Source organism: Aplidium turbinatum, chromosome 17 (assembly GCF_918807975.1).
Source record: "Aplidium turbinatum chromosome 17, kaAplTurb1.1, whole genome shotgun sequence".
NCBI lineage: Eukaryota > Metazoa > Chordata > Ascidiacea > Aplousobranchia > Polyclinidae > Aplidium > Aplidium turbinatum.
Window position 1 is genome coordinate 14,911,999 of NC_137488.1, and position 22,641 is coordinate 14,934,639.

The 22,641-nt window shown below is 36.8% G+C and overlaps 1 protein-coding gene across 2 annotated transcripts; it reads right to left on the reverse strand.

Annotated features, from left to right (window-relative positions):
• Window positions 1-408: 408 nt before the first annotated feature.
• Window positions 409-17,502, reverse strand: LOC145786453 (dyslexia-associated protein KIAA0319-like protein). Of its 2 annotated transcripts, none has more exons than XM_082598110.1 (21): window positions 17,379-17,502; window positions 14,653-14,810; window positions 13,901-14,039; window positions 13,363-13,686; window positions 11,914-12,162; window positions 11,726-11,847; window positions 10,773-10,926; window positions 10,374-10,471; window positions 10,164-10,272; window positions 9,529-9,692; window positions 8,679-8,801; window positions 8,291-8,439; window positions 7,924-8,078; window positions 7,337-7,482; window positions 7,009-7,167; window positions 5,689-5,834; window positions 4,661-4,797; window positions 4,208-4,327; window positions 3,412-3,502; window positions 2,501-2,619; window positions 409-2,172 (listed from the first exon to the last, which is right to left on the reverse strand). In XM_082598110.1, exons 1-21 carry the CDS (start codon window positions 17,461-17,463, stop codon window positions 1,901-1,903), a joined length of 3,219 nt encoding a protein of 1,072 aa, XP_082454236.1. In that variant the 5' UTR covers window positions 17,464-17,502; the 3' UTR covers window positions 409-1,900. The 2 variants fall into 2 exon arrangements, with proteins under 2 accessions (XP_082454236.1, XP_082454235.1); XM_082598109.1 differs by having other exon boundaries at window positions 4,205-4,327.
• Window positions 17,503-22,641: the final 5,139 nt, after the last annotated feature.

A 22,641-nucleotide genomic window follows, 5' to 3' on the forward strand; every position in this document is an offset into this window, starting at 1 on the left:
AAACATACAGCCTTGGGTTGAACCAAACTTACTTGCCTCTTCGTTCACTGAGGCGGACAGTTAGGCCAATCCAACTAAGCTACAGGGTGGATCTAACCATTGACGAAATAATTAAACTGTTTTTAAAAAAAATCAGCGTAAACTTGTCCGAAACACGTTTGTACTTTCAGTTTATCTTTCAGTGGTTGAAAGATATTTCTCAAAAATGACATAATTTCCATAATGCTTATAGCAAAAAGCCTCTGCTTCACTGTAGTTGATTGTAGCGTACTTACTTAACGTCAGCGCTGTGAGAATGTGCTGGTTTCCAGATTACCCTGGGGCCTGTGCAATTGTGTGACCTAGGCTGACAAACTTCTTGCAAATGGCACTACTGCATAAAATGATTCAAACAAAAAACATCATATATTGAATGAAAGCTTAATATTCACTCGATTTAAGCATACCAATTGCACACTAGGTAGCACTCGCAAATAAATAAACGGAGGTGCACTTTTCAAGTAATGAATATCTAAACACCTGACGCAGTGGAGCGCCTTGGACACTCCTGGGTATGTATTCTTGTACAAATCGACGCTGTGTTTTTTTTTTCAAAACAAGGTGACAAGCTACCAAGCACTGTAGATTCGCAGAATATCTCGCCAGTAACAAGGCGTTTACGTTTCATCTCTATCAATATGAGCAAAAAATACAGAAAAAAAACACGCGTTGTGGAATAAACATTAAAAGTTGAAAGCCAATGAAAAATCATCGCTTTTTTCATCACAATCATCACAGGAATGACTTACAGACTGGCGTCATGGTGCCTTCGCGATGAAACGCCAAAACAACAATAAAAGATTCGGAACAGCTTCAAAAACAGGTTCATATCTAGCAAGCAAAAATTGGTGTTTTTACATCGTTTGAAGGTTGTTAAAACGCTGAAACGATGTCAAAACGGCAACTTTTTTCTGGCTAAGTGTACTTATATGCAAATGTCTGAAAATCATATCAACCAAGAATAAAATAATACGCATGAAGCATCAAATATCAACCAAAGACAATAACTTAGATTTAAGCGACAGAAAAACATAACAGATAAAATATATATAGATAAGTTGTTGCCCACTTCACAACATAAGCAAGATTAGCATAAAATTAAGTGTAATCATTTTAAGTGCAATAAAAATCCTTTAGAAGCACACGATCAGTCCAAATAACCCAAGGAGTAAATTATGCTACTTCATGTTTATCTACGTCTTGCACTGCAAAAAAGCAAAACTGTGTTTGCTCTAATTAAGATCCGGTCTTCTATTGCAAGTGTGGTCAGTTTTCTTATACTGAAGAGAAAATTTGACTTGTATAACCAAATGACTGGTCGTAATTTTCTTCACAATCGCATCGGAATCCAGATGATATTTTGCACCAAGTATATCGGACTTCCTTAATTAGCAAAAAGCAAGATTGAAACAAGAATCCAAAAACAAGCGAGCCACTTCATCTTAAAATTGATGTCAGATTCATTTACAGTGCAGCAGTGGTTATAGATTGGACCAGTGTCGAGAGAGAACAACCAAATTACATACATCCTGCAATCAAAGCTTCAAACAAAACCGTTATGGCAAAGATGGCTTCATCAGCGATTAGGTAAACTCGTACAACAGTCGCAAAAGCACGGATGCCAATCAAACACGAACTCCACATTGTTTTGTTTTTCATTTCATCTGCTCTGCTAAACACAAATGGCACCTAATGAGCTGGCGATCCAAGGACCATCATGGGCTAGCTGCAATGAAAAAGTTATTCAGTGGCTGACCATACAGTTAGAGGATGTGAAAGGAAACTGTCTGCTAAACGTTTATCGACGTAAACTGTGCAAGCCATTTTGCATTGAACACATAATAAACAGTGTTGAAGCATTTCAAACGACTTCATCACTGGTTCCCCCGCCGCGCAGGGAAACTTCCCTGTCCAAACCTAAACCATCAAACCCGCTCTCCTCGTGAGAAAGTACGCCATCATACTCAACCAACGGTTGCATCTGTTCTGGCTTCCCTTTTTTTCGTCCTTTCTTTGGAGGACCTGATATCAATTTTCTTTTTTCAAACAAAGTGTCGTCTTCTTCCGATGACGAGGGTGACGTCATGCTACGCATGAGCGAACTTGAACGGAAGGCATTCTTTTTAAAACCATCTAAAAGCAACATAAGCACAAATTCAGTACGTTACAATTGATAAGTAGGCTAAGTGACAGATGTATCTGGACATGCCACGGCGTACCACAACATAAGGTAGCAGTGAAAAATCAATAAGTTGCCAGTTATTTCAGATGAAATCAAGTTTGATAAAGGTTGTATGGCAAAGGTAAAAAATTAACGTTAATAAATGTCTGCCATGTTGAAATAGATATGAGATCAGGTTCCATGATTTACGTGTTAACCCTTGTTTTTCACAAAAAAAGATAATCTCATGTGTACTGTTATCTGTAGTGTAGCAAAAATAAAGGACGATGCTGCACTTACTTTTCGGTCTAAGACCATTTTTACTTTGTTTCAAAGGGATTTTCTCGTAGCCTCCATTTTCAATCGGCGCGTAATTCCGTTTTCTTCGCTTGTGTTTCGCTTTCATCTTTCTCCCTCTTCTGCCAAGAACAAAAGTTCAGAACGTTCGACTCAACCGAGCAAAAAAAATGTCAACAGACTTTGCAAAACTTCGCAAGAAAAAACTTGTTTGCGTAATACTGGTCACTTAATTTTCAACACTAAAAAAAATGGAAATTTGAGCGGTTCACAAGCAAGGTACATTTCATCAGGAATGAGCATGAAATTACTTTCAAATAAATACTCTAAATTAATTTAATTCAAATATAAAAAGAAAATAAAGTGACTTGCGTTCTCATGGTGACTATAGGCTACTAGGTTACCTCCTGATGTTAAGGATGATACCTAACTTTTATTACCGACGTTTCGTCAGTCAGCACGACTGACTTTATCAAGGGGGATAAAACAGGTTAACACAACCTGTTCAGTAACAAATGGCACAACACAAAAACATACTGACGAAATGAATAAAGTAGCAAGAAAGAATAGTCACATGAAGAACGCAAGTCACTTTATTTATTAAATGCCTGGTGAACAGTTTCACTCTGTTTTTACTATAAGAAGAAGTTTACATAAGAAAATCTTACGTACGATAGCTTACTCAAAAACAACAGCATATCATATTTCACGCAACTACTTCATTGCACGTGTCTAAGAAGCGACTGGATATTGGGTTGCCTGGCATACGATTTAGAATGCAACGAAACAAAAAACAACCTTTTTACGCTGATCAAACATAAATGCAAATACACTGATTCAACGTCTCCAGACGTTGACTTAATGCAAAAAAAGACAATTTTTTTAATTGGGTGGTTGGTTAAGCTCTTAGTTACCTGAGACAAAAGCACACAACAAAATACGAAATCGCCGTCAGGAGAATAATCAGGATAAAAATGACTATCACAACGTAGAGGATGCTCCAATCTGCAAGTACATGGTTCAACAGTGAGAAAGATTTAGTTTAACAAGGAAAGTCAATTAGCTGCGACATCTCGCAAGCTATACTATCGATCGGACGCGTTTTATTAATTACTGCATTTTGTGGAAAGCAGTTTCAATCTAGTAAAATCCTACAAAATGTAAAAAACCTTTGCAATTCTTAAAGAAAAACTTAACGTTGTGAAGCTGACTGAAAATTTGATCACGAACTCAAAATGTGATACAAAACATCACATGCTTGTATTTTACACCTCATGTGATAAGTTTCTTGCATCATTTATTAAGTTTGTGCTTTTCACTCCGGAATGTCGTTGAAGTTATTCTGCATAGTCAGATTTATCTTATAATTTTCATTTTATGAATTGCAGATTTAGGTAATTCTCGATGAGGACACAAGTACATGGTAAAAACGTTTGAGTTACTCTTAATTATGTTACATTTGTGTAATAAATATGTTAACCCCGTTGAAATTACTTTGTTTTGTTTGTCTACGGTTCAACAAAGCGAATTCTCTACCAAAGCTTTATAAAACTAAAAAGTGTTTCAAAAATGAAACTCCAGATAGTTTTTAATAATTATATCAGCTACAAAAGAAAGTTAAAATAATATTTAAGATTCTGGAATTCACAATTTTTTCAAAACCTTATGTTTGCACTTGATTAAATAATACCTTAGATTTATGCTTACCACAATTTCTCCATCCATCACCCATGTAAACTCTTATGAAGTTTTCCATCCAAAACACATCACACTCGCACTGCTTGGATCCCGAGTGGCATTTCCCGTGTCCGGAGCAGTTGTTCTTACAAACTAAAGTTTCAACATGTTTTAATTAATCCAGTACGAGACACTTCATTGCCATGGTTCTAAAATTGAAACTCCAAGCAGCAGTGTTAAATTCTTACCACACCGTCAATCAATCGACACAGTGTTGCATGCGAATAATCAAGCAGCTCAAACTTGCAAGGTCAAAATTTTTCATCAAAAACCGGCATATGAAAGAGTTGTGAAATTTGCATTCCAAATGGAGATTTATCATGAATGAATTTTTACCAAAGACAGCTACATGCCCGAACCCACGTCCTTGCAGCCGCTATCACTTTGAAGATGACGCTGTACAAAATATTTCATCTGTCAACATACCGAATGTGTCAACCAGTTTCACGTCCACATCGAGCAGTTGAATGCTAGACTGCAGTTTCAAGTTAAGAGAGGCAACCACGTCCAGTGCTGCCATGTAACCACCATCAGGTTGAGTGACATAGAACAATACTACCGTGCTGTAAAAGTGAAAGAATTTTTATTCGGTAAAGTTCTGTATTTATTTTTCTTACAACCATCGTTTGTGAGCGAACGGAGACAAAATGTTATTATTTGGTGTTAAAAATGTTATGACGTTGTTTGGTATAAATTGCAAAACAAATTAATTTTGTGCACGCCACCAACCATTCCTTTTATGTTGATTAAACGTTCTGCAACACAAGCTGACTATAAAACAAAACAAAAAACTCTTCAAGAATGAAAACGTTTCGTTTCGGTCGATGAAAACCACAAAATACTAATCAAAATGTGAATACGAAGAGGCCAGAAACATAATGAAAGCGTTCGATCTTGAAACCAACCAGTTTGAAAATTGCAAACCAATGAATGTGATACGCCGAACTCAGATGTTCCGTTACAACGTGAGCGAACAACAGTTTAATTATGTTGCCTTCGCAAGGGATTGCTGTGCTCCCCACAGACACACAAACACGACGCCAATATGAAGTGCTTCCACACACGTTAAAACTGCCGCCATATAAAATTAAATTTAACAAACTGCCTTTAACAGCTTTCCGTAAACAGTGTAGGCTACTTTACGGAATATAGGTACTTTGAGGAATAAAGAACAAATGAAGAGGATAAGCAGTTATTTCCTTGAGTCAAACCATGCCGGTTCTGATACTGGCCAGCAAGGAAGCGACACTGACACAACAAAACGTACGAGCTCGCCGAGCTGGTGAGTTTAACTTCTTTTTCTGACAGCAGAAAAAATCTTTCTGTTTACTGTACAAATATTTTTGAATCAAAAACTATCAAAATATCTAAGCAGGTAAAAAATATGTATGGCTTTCCTATCATTTGAAAAATTGAAACCTTTCAAAAAAGACAAACGATTCTGTCCTACTTACTCTCCGGTCCTGTGTTCATGGTAGACCGATCTGATGACGACTTCCTGGTCGTCTTGCAACGACAGAACGAGAGGAATCTGCTTTGCGATGATGTTCTTTGAGCGTTCAGTGAAAGCAGATATTGAAACTTGAAGATGAAGCTCAACCTAAATATATATCGCGTTTGGACAATGGACATTGAAGCGTGTAAGGTCGTGCAGTTATTTTCGTATTAGATTTCAGGATTAAATGAGCTAATTCTTAGACTTTGTTACGCTTGTTAGCGCTGAGACAACTGTTTAGTGTTTAGTTTGTCTTTCCCTAAAACGCTCAAAAATTGCATGTTTATAATTATAGTTGAAAATTATGAGAAAAATGTTTTTAAAAACTTCATAGTCTCAAAAAAATCTAAACTGATTGCCAGGTCGCCATGATGTCGACATCATAAATCACGTGACTACAACGTCATCGAGATATCGAAGTGTTGACACATGCGCAAATGTTGCGAGCAAATATTGACTTTCGAATTAAGTGCCGAGTCCTGTCATGGCCATGCCGGATGCGTTATTGAACTTGCGATACACATAAACTAAACCAGAGATTCTTCAACCCTGAACTAAACAAAGAACAACATTTTTTTCGTCATGGTCAATTTGGTCGCATACATTTAAACGTCAAGTGACGGTTGAACGGTAGGATTTAGTGGCAAAAATATAATCAATCGAACACCTAAGTCATTAATTTAGTATGCGAAATCATTCATATAGGAAAAAAAGTCTCTATGAGAAAGAAATTCACTTCTACTGAGGGATACCAATAATTAATTAATGTTCTTGCATTGTTTGTAAACCCGAAAAGTAAAAGTCGATTGAAACTAGACAGGCAATCAATTCGTCAAGCATAAACAACGTAAAGGCTAATTGGTAACAAACTTTATGACACTTTCAGGCAGTCAAAATAAATGCTGCGTGCACAATTCAGTGAAAATACTGCAAGCCATGTCGATTGTCGAACCAGTTTACCACAAAAACACGTTGCACAAAATAATTTAAAAGCGTGTGCTACATGCTGATTATTATCAGGACAACATTTCCGCATATTAGCAACAGTGCTGTTGCCGTTTGTTGTTGACAATGACATCACAGTCATTATTTTTTTATAGTAAATAATTATGACTGAAGACCGATTGCGGATAAGTTATTTCATAGCAAAAATGTGTAGAAATGTATACAGATTCATGCAATGAACAAGTTTCCAAAAACACATCACCGAAACAATTAATATTACACGTTTTTATTAAATAACTTAACCGTTAGTCGAACGCCATGGCGAAATACATACCAAATACTTAAGGAGAGTGTCAGGCAAAACTTTTACGACGGAGACATCGTTTGACGATTTTCCTCTGATGTTGGTGACGGTGAGGTGAAAAGTGTATGTTCCTTCTGTTAAGCCCACAACGAACAACTTGCTTTGAGTATCCGTGTTGTTCAAAACATGCTGTAAAAATTGTTTAGTTAAATATCTACGTTACGACCACTTATTCGTTCAACCGTGTCAACAACAAAGTACAAACAAACCGAGCGTTTTCAGCTCTCATGGAACCTTCATCAAGGAATCTTGATTTTCGATAAAATTACAGTAGACAATTTACTAAGCAGATACGTACCCCAGCAGATGGGCTAGACGAGTCTCGAACCCACAAATATGACTTAATTCCGTAATCATCCGAAGATTTACTCCCATCAAGTAGAACACCATCGTCAGGAAGATGAATGGTTACGTCAGGACCAGCATCAGCTACAGGGGGTCGCTCTGCGCATGGAAAGCACATTTACACAGACTTGTGGTAACCTTTCATTACAGTATAACTAATTGACTATACTAACGGCAAAAATGTTCGCCACAAATTGAAGCAAGAAGCTTCATACTGAAATCATGCTGAAAATCATCTTATTGGGCAAAACTTTCCCACTGAACAACAAAAACACTTCTCTTTTCATTTTGTGCCAGACGCAACGTCTGTTGAAAAAAATTAACTCTGATTCTTGTTCAATATCTTGACAGAAACATTAAATATTAATCCTAGAAATGATTTGTAGGCTAGCTTATATAGTATATACTTGATACTCAAAAATGCTAAAACAATCGTTCAACTGTTTTCGTACCATACCTTCAAAAGATAAAGCATGATATCTTTTAATTAACAAAAGACCAATCTATCATTCAGAAAATAAACAAACAGAATCAACATACCTTCCACAACGGTGATCGTAACGTCATCACTACTCGTCTCGCCTTCGTCATCTTCAACCGTCAAAGTGATGACGTAGTCACCTGGTTTGGATAGCCCAGAGACGGATGTGGTAAGGGCGTTGGGAGTGAGAATGTTGACTGCAGGCAAGGGCCCACTGCAAGTTATACGTTCGTGTGAAGCTGTGGTTTTAATTTTCATAGAAAGGGAAGTTATCACAATCGCAATGTTTCAAAGCATAATGAACAAGTTGATTCAGCAAAAGCTAGGTAGGGATTCTTAAGTGGTTCATTAGATTGAAAAGCAGCATTCAAACTGGTTCAGAAATTGTTTGGCAGCAAACAATAATTTTCTTCTCTCGAAACTTACGACTTGATTTTCCAATTGATTTTCTTGATTTCTTTGTCGTCACGGCTCCCAGTGCCGTCCAACTGCACACTCAGCGCATCATCACCCCCAATTGGGATCAGCAGCTGCACATCATCCCCTGCGTTGGCTTGAGGAGGATGGTTTGACTCCTGAATGTAGCAGAGGATCAAAAACTATCCATTTAACAAAGAGGCATGACGTAAGGTGAAACGGTGTGTCAGACCCAAATGGATTTGTGAATGCAATTAACTTTTACATAAACGTATTATCGCGTTAAAACCAAACATAATTTTAAAATGTTAAAATGATAATTTGAATAAAAATGAATAAAAAAGATTAGCAATTGCACAGCGGTTGCCATAGATCTTCTTGACACACTACAACGCACCGGTTGCACTATTACAGTGACTGCTGCTGTGTCTTCTTGTCCACTGCTGTCTGTCACCGTAAGTCGGAAAGAATACACGCCAACCTCCAAGTTAGACAACGTCAATGTGTCGGTCAAATAACCCTTTGAAAACATGGTTTCGATTAAAATTATCACTACAACATGATAGAAAAGTAAGATTTGTGTTTAACAGGAAACTCAACAGATTTATTTTAGCACACAACAGTACAGGCAAAACCTCTGTTCGTTTAGCATAAAATAACATCAAAGCTGTATAAAGTGGCTAGGGCTCTTGCATCAAATAAGAGTCAAGAATAGAGGGAGAATGAGAAGGGATTGCTCAACTCTGAAATAAATTGAGAGATATCTACCACACACCCTGGATCAAAACTGCATTGCCGCAAACATGCATTGCAGCAAACGACCTTGACTTAACGCATTCGTAGACAACTAGACATACTCGTCCTCGTCCATTTCAAAATGAACAATTGAACATATCACAACATTATTATTTCAATGTGTTTTGTAAGAAAGGCTCGAAACATGGCATATATAATGTGGGTCTGCTACTATTCGGTGAGTCCGATTCGGTGAGTCCGATTCGGTGAGTTCCTAACCTCTAACCCTAACCCCAAACCCCTAACCCTAAAACGGCAATGATAATTAGGCTACGGCACCCGATAATTTAAAAAAAAAAAAATTGAAAAAATCCCCCGTTAACGGATCGGACTCACCGAAACGGGCCATTCCGATATAATGTACCACTAATTAGAGCCAACAATGGTACAGTATTCGAAACTTTCCAAGAACTTAAAAACGGTTGGAAAAGTTGAAATGAATGACAACGTACTTGCATATCAACTCCTTGTATTTCACTCTCTGGAGCTATAGACCATCTATAAGACTTGATCCCGTAATCATCAGCGCTTCTATTTCCATGCAATACAACTGACGTTTGTGGCAAATGTATAAGTATATTGCTTCCTGCATTTGCTATAGGTTTGTTGTCGATTCCTGCGCAAACGCATGTCGGCGTGAAGTCAGTTTTATTTGAATGCTAACCTACCTAGTTTAGGATGATGTGAACATACCAACACTAGAATCGACACTGTTTTTTTCTCACGGTTCGTAATAAAGGTGTCCTTTTCGTGGTACAAATCACACGGAGAAGAATAGCATCAGATGACGTTTTTAATGAAATGTCACGTCAAAACTGCGTTTTCAAATTTGTGCAATGGTCATCATGGGGCAGTCGATAAAAAGAAAGGTGATTCAACTCAACAAAGGTGTATTCATTCCACAAACAAACTAAAAATTTACGAAAGCGAATGTATTAAGCACGTTTCCAATCTAGTGTGCTGGACAAAGTGTTGCATTATCTCCGTATTTCATGCTCAGAACGTCATAGGCTACAAAATCGAGGAAGCAGCCTTGCTTGCCCCATGGTGGCCGCGGCTTGCAAGTGAAGTATCATATTTGACTTACGTTGTTTCACAGACACGGTCGCTTTCGCTGAGGCAGTTTCCCCATCGGTGTCTGTCACAGTTAATTCAAACATGTAATCTCCAGCTATTAAGTTTTGCAATTGAAGAACCTAAAATTAAACGGATTGATTTGAAGGGAAAGAACTTAAAGATGGGCATGCAATAAAATGACAGTAATTAAGACAATCTAGCGAATGAGTTTAGACTGTACCGGCTTGTCATCAGCTTCCAGAACGCTGTCGCTGACTTGTAAGGGCTTGCTCTGCATCTCCCAGTGATAACTTACAATCCCATCGTCGTCGGTTGAGCCTGCAAATGCATGACACGATTATTGCTGGATTAAAGCAACGGTATAACTTGCACTAAATCCGTTTTTTCGCACTGATAAAAGGAAGTCCATTCATTTTCTATGACTTCATAAATCATGGAAACAAAGCTGATGACCAATTCTTAAGTAATCTAACCTTTAAATCAAAATTAACACTACTTTATGTTCTATGTTTTGTATAAACGTCCCGTATGGAAAATCCCAGTCAGCATATCAGCTCTTTTTTACACTGATTCAACGTCTCTAGACGATGGTTTGCTGACTAGAACATTTTAAGCATACCTGAACCATCCAGTACAGTGTCATCGTTGGGTAAAGTTATATTTTGTTTCGATGGGGAGATAACCGCGACAGGGGGGGTGTTTATCCGCAGAGGTTCAAGTACGGTTATATTGACGTAGGCTTCTCCGTATGCGTTTCTGTCTGTCACTATTACCTGTTCCCAACGTCAATATTATGTTATTACACATTAAAATCTTTTCATCGACTTAAGCTTTTCGCATGCACCGTGCAGTAGCATTTGAAAAAAAAGTGCAAGTGCAGCAAATATGTGTACTAGCATTTCAGCGAAAAGTCTTCGTATTGTGAACTGTATTCAAAGTTCGCTATTCAATGCTGTAATGGTTATAATTGAGCGCAGCCACGCAGTAATTAATCTTGCAGGAGTTGCATGTTGATTTTACCACACATCAGAAAATATCTGTCCAGCGCTCCGGGTCTGATAAAGTCCAATTTACGCTGCCATGGTTTCCCTTAGCCAACGAGAAAGGAGCAAAGTTCGATTGGTACTGAAGAAATGTTTACAATGCACTTTCAGCACCAACAAGTAACGACTTTTCAAATCCACCAACATAGCAAAATAAATCCTATTTAACTTACATTTTACCTATATATACCTGTTCAATTATATCTACACCACATCAATAACACTTAATGCTTAGACTAAATATATAATTAATAGCTTAAACAATTAATGCCTAACTGAAAACAGAATGAAGATACTAGTGATGTATCATAGCAAGAAACGCAAATAAAATAGTTTTTGAATTGGTGCTGAACTTAATAACGCTGCATTGAAGTATAACTAGAAACATTAAATTTTATAAGAATTTTACAACAAAACGATTAAATCCGGCCTCTTGTGCAGACTGGTATCATCCGGTAACTAATGTCACTCGTGCATTGATGCAGGTATGAGTAAACATGAGTAAAACTGAACTATCGTGCATCATTACCTCAAATTGATATCTTCCCGCTGTCAATGTACTCAATGTTAAATTATCATTATGCTTAGTCTCTCTTCCGACATCGTCTGCAGGATGTTCGATCACTTTCCACTCATACGAGTATCCACTTGCTGCAAAATGTACGAAGTTGAAAAAGTGGAGCGTATTTCGTCAGACATTGCAGTAAATAAACTTACGAAGCGACGGTGTTCCATCAGCAACCGCGTGCAACACCAAAGAATCTTGTGGGAGTCGGATTTCTGTTGTTCCAGTGACCGAAACAGAGATTTTTCTAATACCTTCAGTAGTGGTGGTAGGCTGTGTTGTTGAAAGTTGTGTACTTGTTGTAGTGGACGTTATCTTCGAGTTTGTGCTTACAGTTTCAGAAGACGTGTTTTGTATTGCAACAGTTGTCACTCGTGACGTAGTGGCCGCTTGATCCAAACCTACAACGCGGTTAATTTCGATTAAGTTAAAGGCAAAGTATAATTTTACAAGTTTACCAAAAATTTACAGGATTTTCCAGATGAAAACTCCAAAGTACGCTAACACTACTAAACAGCTATGTATCAAAACTTTTAAGAGGAATTTTAAGAGACATTTGAGTGGTTACCACAGCAAGTTATGACAAAAACATCATCAAGGAACAATAGTGAAAGCCATTTGAAGTGGATAATCAGTTTTAAAACTATTACACTTAGACTAAAAGTTAAAGCATACTTGTAAGGACATAGTGTTAACACAGGTGACATAAACACATGCAACAAGCACGCACTTCAACTTTTCACATTATCAATCAAACGTTTTTAAAACTTAGTTATTTCACTTTAAACCTATGTACTGAGTCACAACTAAACACATTTCTTCATGCAGTAGAAGGTCAGGCAACCAAACGCAAACTTCAAAATGCCAATTTGAATGCAGTGAACAAAATGCTGATGATCCGAGCTGCGTCTTTTGTTTGATCATGCGCAGACATTTTACTACCTTATAAACGTGATAACAACCTAAGAGTAATGGAGTATGTAGGCTATAGTATGATGTAATATTTTCTGGATTAATATAAAATTGCCATAAAATGACATGGCGCACAGACAGAGTATTGCTAAAACAACCCAGAGCTGCTTCACTTAAAGTTGATGTTTAAAAACTACGAAAGACGTCAACATTAGAAACAAAAAAATTGTGACAAATTTTACTGTTGGTCTACTGGCACACAAACTAATGGTTGTCAATAAAGAAGAATCCTACAAAGTGAAACACTGACTGGTTGATTGATTAGACGTAGGGAAAACATACAACCCAAACTTGCAAATCATTTGCATGCCCAAATTAGTTTGGGATTTGTACAATCAGCACTCTAACTGCATTTCATTTGAACATTTAGCAGAGTTTTCCAAATATACAAAATTCATATATGCTTCATTAAACGGACAAGAAACGATACACAATGTTTTCACCAATATATTTTATGGTCGTTTTACACCCATGCTTCCATAAAAAGGTTAAGAAAGTAAAAATATTAGCAAGCAGTACAACATGTATCAAACCTTTGACATGCAGCAATGAAAGTTTGCATTGTATTGGTGGCTTGCAAAACACAATTAAGCACTTAGTGCTTGCAAAAAATTACATAACTAAACTACCTGAAGTAAAAACTTCATCGCTTGATGGTGTAATCAGCGTAGTAACGTTGAAATCAGAAGTTACTGAATTTAAGCTGGTGTTGAAACTTGTGGTGTTTTCATTAGCTAAGAAAATGTCTGCTGTGGTGGCATTCACTGGTTCAACAACAGAGTTGATATCCACTGTGTCTGTGCTGACACTTGGCGCTGCTGTTGTATTGAGTATGACTGGAAGAGATTTATTCCCAATTGCAGTATTAGAAATTGTTACATTTTCTTCAAAAATCATTTTTGATAAGTTCATTGATGAGTTAATTGTATCAAAAATTGAAGAAGAAATCAAATCTGAAAAAATTATATATACCGATAAGCCAAAATCAGTAGAATCACACTGTAGCCAAGAAATTAATTCCACACTGCAAAACTCCATTGATAGCAAATGAATGTAAAAAAGTAAAACTCCAAACATAACGTCATTGCTGTTACACAAAGATTGACCATTTTAGTAGGCAAAGATCAACACAATTTATGACAATGAATTGACTGAGCAATGGCATACCTTTGTCAGAGCTTCTACTCTTGATGAAAATGAGAGTGCTATTTTTTCCTTTTGCAATCAAATCCACATCTTCTTCAGAAGCAAGATGTGGTTGGCATGAAACCATTGTGTCATTCGGACAATCAACCAACAGACATTGCTGAGATTCAAAATAAAAAAATTACTAAACACACTAAAAATCCTGATTAATATTAATATATACTACTTTTAGTTAAAACAGTGTCATATATATATTCTTAATATTATAATAAATCCTATTTAATTTAAACAGTTTATTTTTTATTTTTAAGCTATATAAATAAATAATCATTTGACATTTAAATGATCACAATACTAATACTAGGGCATTAGTTCAATAAACTGAACTTCAGTCTTTAGACACTAAAATATTGATTTCAAAAAGTTGTTAATCCCAGAAACATGTAGCCAAGCATGATAAGAATCAAGCTACAGTGGGGAAGACTGTAATTGTTAAAATGACATATACTGTATATATAAAAGAAACATCAAATTAATTCAGTGTGAAAAATCCAAGTTCAAACACTAAAATTTTAAAGAAACTACCAAGCAAGAAAAGAAAAAATATGTAAACAAAGTCAAGTAGCCTACACAAGTGACAGAAGTTTATTTTGATTCAATGACTGCATCTTTTTAATCTTAAAAAGCTTCTACTTACTTAACAGCACTAAGTACTCTCATAAAAAAAATATTTAAAACAATTGGCCTAACAGACTATATATATAGAAATTTACCGTGTCAGCATAAAGTGCAACATCACAAGTCAAATTATCACAGCATAGTTTTGAACACAATTCAACATCTTCTGCCTCCATTAAGGTCTTTCTTTCAGCACTTAATGGCCCAGTAAGTTGCAATTGAAAGTCCGAGTGGGTTACAACTTTGCAAATGCCTGTCATAAAAATCATACCGGTAAGTTATGATTTTACATTAGGCCTACACTATGAGTAAGCTGAAACTCAAGCTACTGTATAAAATTCTACTATTCTCAATACGGCTAGTTGTTTTTCAAAATGAAGAAATTAGATGAACAAAAAGATCACAAAAACTAGTTTTACGCTTATATCCTATCACTACACTGTATTTGCATGTTGCTCAAACAGGCGACAAAAACTTCGCTTTTGTGGAATTTTTTTAATTTTGTTAATGTTGAGAATCCTTTTTTTTTTGTTGAAAAGCAATCATTGAATAGTCATGAGCCATCACAAACCTTAATATAACTTTAATCCCTTTTTCAACAAATAAAAAATTCCCAACTCTTTAAAACAAACAAATTTTGCAGAAACTCTAATCAGCGACTTTGCCTCAGCTCTATTTTTTATCCCAATCTTTTCAGGGAATGAATTAGTTTACAGCAGTCTTTAAAACTACTAACTAGGCTAGAATACAACTTTAGTTTTGGCTAATTTATTGTAGGTAAAGCCTTCAAAATCAAAGTCCCATTCATTATTGACATCAATCATTTGTTTTATTTACCATATATAATCATCAAGAAAAACTTAACTTTGAATATGAACAAACAAGATTAAGATTGAATGACTGTGTCATCATTATTAATTAATATTTTGTTACTGCTATATCACTGTGTGGGAAAGAGTGACTAGTCCTCACACCTTACATGCCATGCGAGAATGGGAGTTCATGATGTTTGGTTACTTAGCAAAGACAAGTCGACCTACTGTATATGTTTATAAATCAGAAAGACTTTAGGTTTGTGGTGCATACCGAAATAAAGCAAAATTTTGAAAACAGATTTAGCTGCTTTGTGCCACATTGCACCCCACTAGTGTCAGAAGGCTGGGTTTGCCGGAGACATGCAAAGGTAGAGTGCATTGTTCTGAAAGTCACCACTTCGAGGGAGGGTCACTAGTCCTCAAACCTGTTGTTCGACATTGCCTTACATGCGAGAATGGGAGTTCCCAATTTTGGGTTACTCAACGGAAAAGTTGACTCTTGTGTTCTATCAGAAACAACTTAGGTTTGCAATACGTACTGAAACGAAACAAAATCCCGAAAATAGATTTAGCTGCTTTGTGCCACAAGTACAGCACATACAGTAGCCTAACCAGGGGTGGCAATGATGTCGTCCCCTGCCGATATCGTCTCTCATACATTAGGACGCGCAATCATTTACACCGCCAGAAAAAGCTGCATATGCGATGGTCGAAGGGCTGTTGGATTTCAGCTCGAGCGTCTATGACAATTCCCATTAAGTGATTATAAAAACGCTGCCGAAAAGACTTGATATTCGCTGAAAATACACTTTTTTGCTGTAAAACGTAGGCCAATGAAAATTGCAAAAGTAAGCTATAACATTATAACTATTTATTGTGGTGTTGGTTACATTATTCTTTCAGTTTGGTACAACTTGTGAGATTAATTGATGAACAAATAAAACAATCAATTTGGTAGGCTACCGTACCATTTTTAAAAGTCTCTGATTTTATTCGATTACATTTCAAAAGTAAAAATTAATTTCTACTCTATTATATATAATTAATTTTTTTCAGATGTTTGTTAGCCAGGGTTAATTATTTTGTTGCTGACGAATGCACAGTGTTGCACAACCAAGTGAACACTTTGTTTATTTACCATTCTTTCTCTAAAATAAAATAACCTACCGATACAGCTACAGCCTAGAAGGGGAACAAAGTGGTAAAAATGTGGCTTGCAATTCTGTTCACTTCTGTTTAATTTTGTGTCTGAAAATACGTGGAATGGAAAATCACAATCGCAAAAATGAAGAGCAAATTCTTCTGGATATTTTGCAGTCATTATGTGTTTAAATTAATCTTGTTGAACATCTGGCAACACTGTTTTCAAGGGACTACATCGATGTGAAACGACATCTCGGGGACGACGTCTTCAGGGGCCGCGACATTGTTGACATTTGCCTAACCAGTACACTAGCAAATGTAATACAAAACATTTCAGTTTGGGTATCCTCAGAGGTTTAAGCCGTTCTAAAGTGAGATGTAATGCTGCAACATGGTAAGTAGCAAACTACAAGACAGTACTGATACATGGTATAGTATTTTACAGATATGACATGGAAAGTATATTGTCGGCAGCAGTGGCCGAGTGGTTAGCGCGTTGGGCTCGCAGTCGAGAGCCTGCATGTTCGACTCCAGCCGCCCACACTTGCTGTTGTTTCTCTTGGCAAAAAACTTTACGATAATTGCCTCTGCTCAGTGATCGATTTCGAGTAATGGGTAGTACCAAATTTAAGTCATAAGTAGAGTAGACAACCGGAAACAGACATTGCCGTCGGCTGCAGCGTGGGTCAGATGTACGTCGGAAGGCATACACCAATGCATAGCGCTCAAGTCCACTTTCCCACAATGCAGGATAAACATACGAAAAACAAAACAAACAAACAAAACAAGTAGGCTATACCGTAGGTACTAGAATACAAGTTAGTTAAAATACGGTAATAAATACAATACTATTACTGTCTTACCTTTTTCCACGATTTCAGATCGACACTGAAAAATGCAAAAAATGTAAACAACTTTAAAGATTTCAAGCTTATGCTTCACCTCCATTTTAAGCAAACTTGATGGTGAGGAGATTCCAGAATAGAAATAACTGAATGGTTGTCAGCTTCTTTGAGATGAACTTTTTAGCCTTGGCATTAAAAAAACGACAAATTGTTTTTGCCTGTCATCTTTTCAGCACATGTACGGTATGACGCTGCACTAGAGAAATGCTCAAATCACAAGACACTTGAGAACCAAGTTTTCCTAGTTGAATACTGTATAACAATTACAAAAACAAATGACAAACAGAAAAATTGACCACCATCATTCTGGCAGAATAGTTTTTCCGCTTTCCGCCTAAAAAAGTCATCCGTGAATAAGTGCGAGGCATAAAATGCGACCTGACATACCTTCGAAAAACCTTGAATAAAACAATAACCGCCACACGTGCCACTTAAATTTTACATGCATCGGATTCAGTATTAAATTACCTTACCAGGGATGTGCACCAATAGGTGGGCATTTGGAAGGAACTCCCAGCAGAACGGTTCAAAGATGGAAGATATATTTACGATAAACATTAAAATAATAAGACGATTTTTGCATAATAGACAACTCTTCAAACATCTTGAAATAAAATTTTAATCCGCAACAGGTGCCACTTAAATTTTGCATGCATCGGATTCAGTATTAAATTACCTTTCCAGGGATGTGCACCAATAGGTGGGCATTTGGAAGGAACTCTCAGCAGAACGCTCCAAAGATGGAGGATATATTTACGATAAACATTAAAATAATACGATTTTGCATAATAAACAACTCTTCAAACATCTTCGAATAGAACTATAATCCGCAACACGTGCCACGTAAATTTTGCATGCATCGGATTTAGTATTAAATTACCTTTCCAGGGATGTGCACCAATAGGTGGGCATTTGGAAGAAACTCCCAGCAGAACGGTTCAAAGATGCTGGAGGATATATTTACGATAAACATTAAAATAATGTGATTTTTGCATAATTGACACCACTTCAAACATCTTGAAATGAAACTTTAATCCGCAACACGTGCCACTTAAATTTTGCATGCATCGGATTCAGTATTAAATTACCTTTCAAGGGATGTGCACCAATAGGTGGGCATTTGGAAGGAACTCCCAGCAGAACGGTTCAAAGATGCTGGAAGATATATTTACGATAAACATTAAAATAATACGATTTTTGCATAATAGACACCACTTCAAACATCTTCGAATAGATATATAATCTGCAACACATGCCACGTAAAATTTACATGCATCGGATTCAGTATTAAATTACCTTTCCAGGGATGTGCACCAATAGGTGGGCATTTGGAAGGAACTCCCAGCAGAACGCTTCAAAGATGGAGGATATATTTACGATAAACATTAAAATAATATGATTTTTGCATAATTGACAACTCTTCAAAGATCTTAAAATAAAACTTTAATCCGCAACACGTGCCACTTAAACTTTGCATGCATCGGATTCAGTATTAAATTACCTTTCAAGGGATGTGCACCAATAGGTGGGCATTTGGAAGGAACTCCCAGCAGAACGCTCCAAAGATGGAGGATATATTTACGATAAACATTAAAATAATACGATTTTTGCATAATAGACACCACTTCAAACATCTTCAAATAGATATATAATCCGCAACACATGCCACGTAAAATTTACATGCATCGGATTCACTATTAAATTACCTTTCCAGGGATGTGCACCAATGGGTGGGCATTTGGAAGGAACTCCCAGCAGAACGCTTCAAAGATGGAAGATATATTTAAGATAAACATTAAAATAATACGATTTTTGCATAATTGACAACTCTTCAAACATCTTGAAATAAAATTTTAATCCGCAACACGTGCCACTTAAATTTTGCATGCATCGGATTCAGTATTAAATTACCTTTCCAGGGATGTGTCCAGGGATGTGCACCAATAGGTGGGCATTTGGAAGGAACTTTCAGCAGAACGCTCCAAAAATGGAGGATATATTTACGATAAACATTAAAATAATACGATTTTTGCATAATAGACACCACTTCAAACATCTTCGAATAGATATATTATTCGCAACATGTGCCACGTAAAATTTACATGCATCAGATTCAGTATTAAATTACCTTTCCAGGGATGTGCACCAATAGGTGGGCATTTGGAAGGAACTCCCAGCAGAACGGTTCAAAGATGCTGGAGGATATATTTACGATAAACATTAAAATAATATGATTTTTGCATAATTGACACCACTTCAAACATCTTGAAATAAAACTTTATTCCGCAACACGTGCCACTTAAAGTTTGCATGCATCGGATTCAGTATTAAATTACCTTTCAAGGGATGTGCACCAATAGGTGGGCATTTGGAAGGAACTCCCAGCAGAACGCTTCAAAAGTGGAGGATATATTTACGATAAACATTAAAATAATACGATTTTTGCATAATAGACACCACTTCAAACATCTTCGAATAGATGTATAATCCGCCACACGTGCCACGTAAATTTTGCATGCATCGGATTCAGTATTAAATTACCTTTCCAGGGATGTGCACCAATAGGTGGGCATTTGGAAGGAACTCCCAGCAGAACGCTTCAAAGATGGAGGATATATTTACGATAAACATTAAAATAATATGATTTTTGCATAATTGACACCTCTTCAAACATCTTGAAATAAAATTTTAATCCGCAACACGTGCCACTTAAATTTTGCATGCATCGGATTCAGTATTAAATTACCTTTCAAGGGATGTGCACCAATAGGTGGGCATTTGGAAGGAACTCCCAGCAGAACGATTCAAAGATGTTGGAGGACATATTTACGATAAACATTAAAATAATGTGATTTTTGCATAATTGACACCACTTCAAACATCTTGAAATAAAACTTTAATTCGCAACACGTGCCACTTAAATTTTGCATGCATCGGATTCAGTATTAAATTACCTTTCAAGAGATGTGCACCAATAGGTGGGCATTTGGAAGGAACTCCCAGCAGAACGCTCCAAAAATGGAGGATATATTTACGATAAACATTAAAATAATACGATTTTTGCATAATAGACACCACTTCAAACATCTTCGAATAGATATATAATCCGCAACACGTGCCACGTAAAATTTACATGCATCAGATTCAGTATTAAATTACCTTTCCAGGGATGTGCACCAATAGGTGGGTATTTGGAAGGAACTCCCAGCAGAACGGTTCAAAGATGATAGAGGATATATTTATGATAAACATTAAAATAATATGATTTTTGCATAATTGACACCTCTTCAAACATCTTGAAATAAAATTTTAATCCGCAACACGTGCCACTTAAATTTTGCATGCATCGGATTCAGTATTAAATTACCTTTCAAGGGATGTGCACCAATAGGTGGGCATTTGGAAGGAACTCCCAGCAGAACGCTCCAAAAATGGAGGATATATTTACGATAAACATTAAAATAATACGATTTTTGCATAATAGACACCACTTCAAACATCTTCGAATAGATATATAATCCGCAACACGTGCCACGTAAAATTTACATGCATCAGATTCAGTATTAAATTACCTTTCCAGGGATGTGCACCAATAGGTGGGTATTTGGAAAGAACTCCCAGCAGAACGGTTCAAAGATGCTAGAGGATATATTTATGATAAACATTAAAATAATATGATTTTTGCATAATTGACACCTCTTCAAACATCTTGAAATAAAATTTTAATCCGCAACACGTGCCACTTAAATTTTGCATGCATCGGATTCAGTATTAAATTACCTTTCAAGGGATGTGCACCAATAGGTGGGCATTTGGAAGGAACTCCCAGCAGAACGCTCCAAAGATGGAGGATATATTTACGATAAACATTAAAATAATACGATTTTTGCATAATAGACACCACTTCAAACATCTTTAAATAGATATTACGTGGCACGTGTTGCGGATTATATATCTATTCGAAGATGTTTGAAGTGGTGTCTATTATGCAAAAATCGTATTATTTTAATGTTTATCGTAAATATATTTTCCATCTTTGGAGCGTTCTGCTGGGAGTTCCTTCCAAATGCCCACCTATTGGTGCACATCCCTTGAAAGGTAATTTAATACTGAATCCGATGCTTGCAAAATTTAAGTGGCACGTGTTGCGGATTAAAGTTTTATTTCAAGATGTTTGAAGAGTTGTCAATTATGCAAAAATTGTATTATTTTAATGTTTATCTTAAATATATCCTCCATTTTTGGAGCGTTCTGCTGGGAGTTCCTTTCAAATGCCCACAGGGGCGCCGGAAGCGGAGGGGCAGGGGGGGCAATGGTGCCCTTTTAAAGTCATGTAAGCTACTGCACATTCTACAATATAACAATTTCTGCTTTTCTCCTTAAAACTCGTTGTTTTTTCGGCAGCCATCGTGGCCTACCGGGAGCTCCTTCTCGGCGGCCAAATCTGCGTGCTTGGAGGCCAAAATACAAAATAACGATAGCACAAGTAAATAGAATTAAACTTGCAACAATGCTAAAATCATCACTTAGCGTTGTTAAGTCTGGGTCTGGGCGAGGTCCTACAATAGAATCGTTGCACCACGCAATAACTGCTTCATCGGGATTGTAATCCAGTACTGCGAGACCATCTAACGACACTCGCACGAGTGTCTCCAATGTGGCTGATTTTAAAGAAGTTCGCCACTTCCCTAAAATTCTTTTTAGCAACGAAAAAGAACGTTCGACATGTGTTGACGATGAGGGCAAGGTAATAAAATAAGTATTTCAATGATGTGAAGGACATTACTAAACGAAGCATGATTTTTGCAAAATATGATCAAAAAATGTTTTCCCCTCGGATGTCAACTAACCTAGTTCTCCTTTTTAACAACGATTCAATGTCCAACAACATCGAATCGACATAAAAACGACAATATTGCCAGCCGATGTAAATTAGCACTTCGGATAAGACTTTGTTAAAATAAACGTCGGGAATTACAAACAAGACTTACAGCGCTGGTGATCGCAGATGGATATATTTCATCAATAACAAATATTCCCGTAGACCCGTACAATGTAACAGTGGCGATTATGACGCGCTGACCTATTTTTGCGTCACTCTTTGATACTACATATTTTCGACAGTTATTCCACGATCATTCTATTGCAAAATTAAATAATTGACTAGAAGAGACCGGCGGCCAAACTTGGCCGATTGAGGAGGTAGCACCGGCGGTCATTC

Coding starts and splice junctions, on each gene's coding strand:
- LOC145786453 (XM_082598109.1), bottom strand. CDS start 17,463: ATGGAGGTGAAGCATAAGCTTGAAATCTTTAAAGTTGTTTACATTTTT. Junction 3,503..4,204: donor TGATGGATGGAGAAATTGTG/GTAAGCATAAAT, acceptor ATGTACTTGCAG/ATTGGAGCATCCTCTACGTT. Junction 2,620..3,411: donor GTTGTGTGCTTTTGTCTCAG/GTAACTAAGAGC, acceptor TGTTCTTGGCAG/AAGAGGGAGAAAGATGAAAG.